The following is a 6,857-nucleotide window of genomic DNA, read 5'->3' as shown; positions in this document are numbered from 1 at the left end:
AAGTTTTTTTTTTAGATCTAACATTGGGAACGTTGGTTTGCAAGAGGAGCTTTGGATTTGGGGGGGAATCTAATTTGCTGGGTTTGTTTGATAAGAGAGATGACTCGCAGAATTACCAAAGTACCCTTTCCTATTTCCAATTCACAATTTTGCAACTAATTAATATTTTCCAGCTTTATCTGACATGCCATCTGTCTCGTGGATCTGCCCCGTTTTTGGGTCCTTCTAGTAGCACTCTTTAATATATAGTCGACCATAAAAGTTTGATCTTACGCTGGGAAGCTTTCTAGTGTTGATATGCCAGGTGAATTTGGTACTATAGATCAAACTTACATCATTAATTTCTGCATACATTTAATTTTAACAATTTTTTTAAGGATACACATGAAATTGGAAACTTTAATGCAAGAACTTGCATAATTCAATCTCTGAAACAACATTATTGGAAACACACAAGAGTTAAAACTTCTCATATATCACTTATCAGGAACGGGTATAGCCCGGACAGGATTTGCCAAAGCGAGAGTAACCCCAAATTTTTCTCTCAAATCCACATCCTCAGCTCTCATCCCATCAACCAACTCCCACTTGAAATAGAACAACAAAGAAGCCAGCATCAGATGAACAATCCTAAGCGCCAACGGCAACCCCGGGCAAATCCTCCGCCCTGCTCCGAACGGTATCAACTCGAAATCTCGCCCTTTATAATCCACATCGCTCTCCAAGAATCTCTCCGGCATAAATATATCCGGATCTTTCCACACGCTCTCGTGTCTCCCGATAGCCCAGGCGTTTACTAGTATTCGACTGTGCTTAGGTATGCTGTATCCGAACAATTCAGTGTTGGTTTCGTTTTGCCGTGGGAGTAGGAAAGGGGCCGGAGGATGTAGGCGGAGTGTCTCTTTTACGATTGCTTGAAGATAGGGAAGACTCAAGATGTCTAATTCATCGAGTTCTGACTCTTTGTCAAAGGATTCGAGAAGCTCTGCTCGTGCCTTTGCCATTATGTCGGGGCTGCGGAGGAGCTCCGCCATCGCCCATTCGACTGTGTTGGAGTTTGTATCGGTACCCGCTACAAACACATCCTAGGATGCAGATTGACATATATAGGTTAAGGATTGATATATGGGGAATTAATAATAATAGAACAATATTGCAAAGTAATCACAAATAGACAATGGAAACCTTCAGGTCACAAGCACTAGGGAAATTAGAAGTCGTTACCACGAGCAGCGGCTTAATATCGTATCGATCGAGCTTGTTCTGACCATTGAGCAGGGCATCCAAAAAGTCCTTATCAGTCTCATTTCCAAGTTCAATCTCCTTCAACTTCCGATCTATGAGCTCATCAAAGATCCTATGCAACTTCCTAAAATACCCCTCAGTCCTCCTCCTCTTCCCTTGCAAATCCAACTCCCTCACCAACGGGAAAAAGTCCGAAACGTTCGCACTCCCGACTACTTCCATAATCCCCCACACCAAATCCCGAAACTCCTGCGCAGAGTCCGACCGAGGATCAACCATGTCGATCGAGAACAGGGTATTCGTCAACGAGTTCATCACCGCCGTGAACACAACTCGACCAATGTCCACCGCTTCTTTTGCCTCGCCACGTTCCCTCAAATACTCGACCAACTCCCGCACTTTTTTGTGCCTGAGGGCAATGTTGGAATCCAGCCTTTGTGAAGTAAACAACTGACTTCTGCAAATTATTCGGAGATTCTTCCATTTTTGGTTTGCTGGCAACCAAACTGGAGATCCGTCATAGTGGCCGACGATTCGTACGGCGTCGGGTATGGACCGAGAACAGAAGGATTGGTCCTTTTTGACTAGGACTTCGCGAGCGAGGTCGGGGGAGGAGACCACGATGGTCGTGACTTGGCCAAGCTTGAGAGAGATGATTGGGCCGTAGGATTTGGCTAGCTGAGCTAGAGAACGGTGAGGCTTGTCGCCGAGGATGAAGAGGTTGCCGACGATAGGGAGCGGTTTTGGGCCTGGTGGGAGATTGGTTTTGGATTTTGGATTGAGAAGGTAGAAGATGATGGCAAGGGCCCACCCCCCTGTTTTGGCTCTTGCGTGCCGCCCGCGAGTTGGGCGGCCGCGAGCCAAAAAGTTTTTCCGTTTATAAAAGGACAATTTATAAAGCAAAACCAATGTCTGTGTTGCCATGTCATTAAGACTGGTCAAAAAAATATCAATTTTAGAAAGGAAAATTATGTCAATGTCCCAACAACAATATTTTCATGAACTGCAGTCCCTTCATTTTTTTTCCGTATGGTTCAGTTCCAAGAAGTGTCGCATCATGTGCTGCAGTGCTCTTTTAGAAATTATTACCCGCCAACTAGGCATAGAGGGAGGATAAAAAGTACAAAACCCCAAAATGCCCTTATCTACTCTATTCTTTCTTGTTAGGTCTATTTAGAGTTCATGTTAAGTCTAATTTCATGTTAGATCTAATAGTAGTTCATGTTAGGTCTAATTTCAGTTCATATTAAGTCTAATAATAGTTCATGTTATGTCTAATTTTAATTCATGTTATGTCTAATAATAGTTTATGTTAAGTCTAATTACAGTTTATGTTATGTATAATTTTAGTTCATGTTATGTCTAATAATATTTCATGTTAAGTCTAATAATAGTTCATGTTAGGTCTATTTTCATGTTAAGTCTAAGAATAGGTCTAATTGTTGTTTTCCTTTTCTGCAGTGCGCTATTCCAGCGAACCCCTTACTTTTTTTGTCACCACTTTGGTCATGAAGGCGGTGCGGACGCCTGTGTTACTATCGGGTTCCGTCAAGAGTTTCCAATTTTCCATGGCCAAGACAAGGAGCGAATGAACATAATAAGTCGAGCGGATCTGTCGGCTCTTAGGGCTATCGTCACAGATGCAAAACTCGAGACGGTGGACCGAAAGAACTTAAAGAAGCCCACATTCTTATTTGGAGACTCCGTCAAAATTAACATTGCGGTCATGTACGACGAGACCTATAAGATGTTACAGAAAATTGGTACTCGTTGCCTTTTTCTGCCCGATATGGAGCGGATGTACCCTCTTTCATACTTCCAGAGCGCCCCCATTCTGCGGTGTATGGATTGGGACCTCGTCAGGGAGCAAGACGACGTATCGGTTGGAGCGCTCACCCATCAAGTTGTTCGTCCAGTGGGTTATGGCAGGCAGGTGACAGTTCTGAGGCTCGGCTTAGTCCAAAGGGAATACCCAATTGGTGAAGCCGCCAGCCTAGCGAACGTTTTCATTATGAAATTCATCGCAGTGAGGGATGAACTTCCTGCACAGGATTTCAGATCCCCCAGATGGGTATACTCTGTGGATGAGGGATGGTGGGCCCGAATGGTGAACTTTTTTCTAGAGGAGTTGAGAGAACCACTGTCTCATTCTGGTCTTAGGGATGCTGTGATGGCCACACTATATGGAATTGTGCAAAGCCATTACAACCTTTTCGCTATGTTGGAGCAGTATAATCCAGAGACCGGCACATTCTTTACACCTGTTAGAGAGCTGGGCTTTGCTTTACATGAGATGTTCAAGGTCTCGGGGCTGCCATTTGGGAAACTACCATATGAAGAGTTCATTCTAGGGACGGAGGAACTTGCCATTCTGAGAGCGGCAAATCCCGAGATATATGAAACCTTCTAGAAAGTGATGTGTCACTTACACATCTGCACTCAGCTGACGGGATTATGAGAAGGTAGCGTTAAGCAGGCATCCTGGGCTGAATATTTATTTCAGAACTTAAACCAGAAGGATGCTGAGATGACTCATCTTTCCGTGAGTTCTCTTGATGATATCGAGACTCGCATCGACTCTGCTATAGCTCACTACATGAACGAGGCTCAAGAGGGTATCTTTCCATCTTATACCGAGTTTGATAGCTTCCATTATCAAGCCCAACATCCCATCTCCAATATGGACTTATTTCCCAGATTCTTAATGATGTGGATGAAGCGGTGTGTGGTACCTACCAAACCATTTGAAGCTATCGCAGTTGAGGTTGTATATCCCGCTGTTCTCTTAGCTCATGGGAGACCGCTAAATCTTCTCTCGGCAATGATATGTTGTCTTCAAAGCAGCCTACGAGAGTTGGCTTTTGATTTTGTTCAAGTTAAGGAGATAGACTCTGGTGAGAAGAAGACCTTCAAAACTCCCAACCCACGCGTGTCGATGTCATACACCTATTTGGTGGCATGATACGTCTTACATTGCCCCTCGTTGATGATGCCAACTTCTCCCTACAGCAGATCCTTCATTCTGTTTATCTGACGATTGGAGACAGCTAAGTGGGAGGGCTGGTACATGGTTATGGTCCGGCAAATATTGTCGAAGGACCTTAATTATCATGTATTCTGTTGTTTCCTTGATTTTGAGGGTGGAAGATATGGTGAGACTTATCAAGATATGAGAGGCCCTAATTCCTTTACTAAGCTAAATGAGGGCGTCTTCCGGTGGCTTATCAACATCAGGCCGAGCTATCTCATCTTCCGGCAGGGCGGTTTGAGCCCTATCAGCCCTTCAGGTTCTCTCAACAGTTCGGATACACTCAGTTATACATTGTCAATCCCAACCCTCAGCTCACGCTCATCGACAATTTATATGAAGGAGCCAGTGCTTGGTACTACTCAGTAGCTGGTTGTACCGGGGCCATATTCAAATTGCCCCCCAAGACACCCAACTCTTATGCTATTTTAGGCTTCTGCAACTGGTATCATGCAGCTTCTCAGGTCCCTGAATATAAGATATACACATCTTGTGTGAAGGAGATCAGAAAGATATATGAATCCAAGAGGAGCTCTAAAATGACTCGTCTGAAGGGGATTGACGAGTATTTGACTTGTGAACAAGCGGCAGTTGGGGATGAAGAGGCTGAAGCCACAAAGGAAACTCAAGAAGAAGGAATCAAAGCAACTGAAACCTATGAAGAGAGACCAGCAGGGAAGCGATCTCTTACTAAGGAAGAAGCGTATCGTTCTGACAAGCGGGCTCGCCGAAAATTGTTGGTTGAGTCTCCAATTTTGAAAGCTCAACAAGGGGCAAAATTAATGCAGGACGCTTTCAAATTGGCGCCTGTTATGCAAATAGAGGAGGAGAATGAGTCATCTGTCGCAGGAATTTCCCATCAAAAGGGACTCCGCTCAATTGTCCCAGCTTTAACAGGTGTGGCTCCTTCTTATCATCCATCAGAAGAGGAAGGGGAGGATGAATCAACTGCTGATAGATGCCACTAGATACACGATACTAGAAGTCCCTTTTATTTTAGAAATTTTATTTTGCAAGTTCAACTTCATTTTGGCCGGTCATGTTGATGTGACAAAACAAACATTGATTTCTCTATTTAAATAAAAATGATCAATTTTACTAATTTTTTTTAAAATGGCCTTTTTTAAAAAAAATTGTACTTTTTTTTTTGTTGACAAGGGAACCCTGGTCAGCACCTCCACTTAAACTCTCTTTGGAGTCCGTCGCACCCCGGTTCGAATCCCCCCAGTCCCCAACAATCCGCAGGGAGCTACCTCTTAAGTACCAGAGGGCTCATCCCCAGCACGTGGGCGAGTGGTGTGTGGACCGGGCGAGACGCGAACCAGAGACAGCGGGTCGAGCCGCTACTGACCAAGTAAACCCCGGGTTTCCATCCCCACCCTAAGACTAAAAAATTGTACTTTTGTAGAGGGTAAAGATATTTGTGAGCAAAATCTTCACGATTTTAAGGGATTTTGTTTTTCCGTGCACGTATTTCGAGAGGCATTGAATGTTGGTGACGTAAAGGTAGTTGATGTTTAAATCCTGACGTAAATTGATTTCTATACCTCAACGTGGCATTTTCTAACATGATTGAAAGAGGCATGTTTTCTAAAAGAAACAAAAATCTCCAAGATGCTTGTTGATTTTGAGCATGATTAATGTGTATTAGTGTGAAGTAAGAAATTCTTAGGTGCTCCATGAGCACCATATGGCTTATATCATCCCAATAGAAAGAGACCATGTGACCCAAACCATCTCATAATTTTCATCACCATTCACATTTGCAAGTGGTTAAGAAAATAATTTCACTTTTCTAAATTTTAATTAGTAACTGATTAGTCCATTAAGATTATGATGCATCAACGTTTAATTTGAATATTTAGACTCCTTAAGCCTCTCAGAATTATAATAAAACAAAAGTCGAAAATATAAGTGGATTAAAAATAGGACATTAATGTACATTAATAAGCAATCAAATTTTAAACAAATACTTGAGAAGAAAAAAAATCAAGTATACATCTGGTTAACTATATTCACATATTAATTTGAATACTAAATACTATTTGAGTATTGTTAAATGACAATCAAATCTAATATAATCAAATAGTTACTTGAACAATCAAATTATAACTCACTATTCTTGATAGTTAATCTAAGAATATACATGTAATTATTGATCATAGTTTTAAGGATATACAAATAATTAGAAAGTTTTTAGGGATATATATGAGAAAATTTTAGGGGTTTGAAAGGTAAATATCAAAGGTTTTTTTTTCTAGACACCACGTTAAAAATAGGGTTATCATAAAGAAACTAACTTTCATTTTCAATTTATACGAAAACCACATTTCAAGTGGTTTATTCCAATCAACCATCTCTTAGTCAAATTTGTAATTAAAATAAAAAATAACGTGAAAATGCACATTCAAGGTACATGACATACGTCGGAACTAGATCTAAACATTAATAAAGTGAGTTACATGTCTTGAATATGAATTTTTAAGCGTATTTTTGGGTTTTAAGTAAAAACTTGACTACAAAATGGTTGGTTGAAACAAAAACTCGCTTTAAAGATGTTTTACATATAAATTAAAAATAAAAG

The 6,857-nt window shown here is 41.4% G+C and overlaps 1 protein-coding gene across 1 annotated transcript; it reads right to left on the bottom strand.

The window, feature by feature from the left end:
* On the bottom strand, positions 291-2,169 carry LOC109838343 (geraniol 8-hydroxylase-like). Its single transcript, XM_020406794.1, has 2 exons — positions 1,186-2,169; positions 291-1,085 (listed from the first exon to the last, which is right to left on the bottom strand). The coding sequence occupies exons 1-2, from the start codon at positions 2,167-2,169 to the stop codon at positions 477-479; spliced, it is 1,593 nt and encodes a 530-aa protein (XP_020262383.1). The 3' UTR covers positions 291-476.

Source organism: Asparagus officinalis, chromosome 4, assembly GCF_001876935.1.
Source record: "Asparagus officinalis chromosome 4, Aspof.V1, whole genome shotgun sequence".
Classification (NCBI taxonomy): domain Eukaryota; kingdom Viridiplantae; phylum Streptophyta; class Magnoliopsida; order Asparagales; family Asparagaceae; genus Asparagus; species Asparagus officinalis.
Note: the sequence above shows the minus strand (reverse complement) of the source record. Positions and strands in the feature narration are given on the sequence as shown.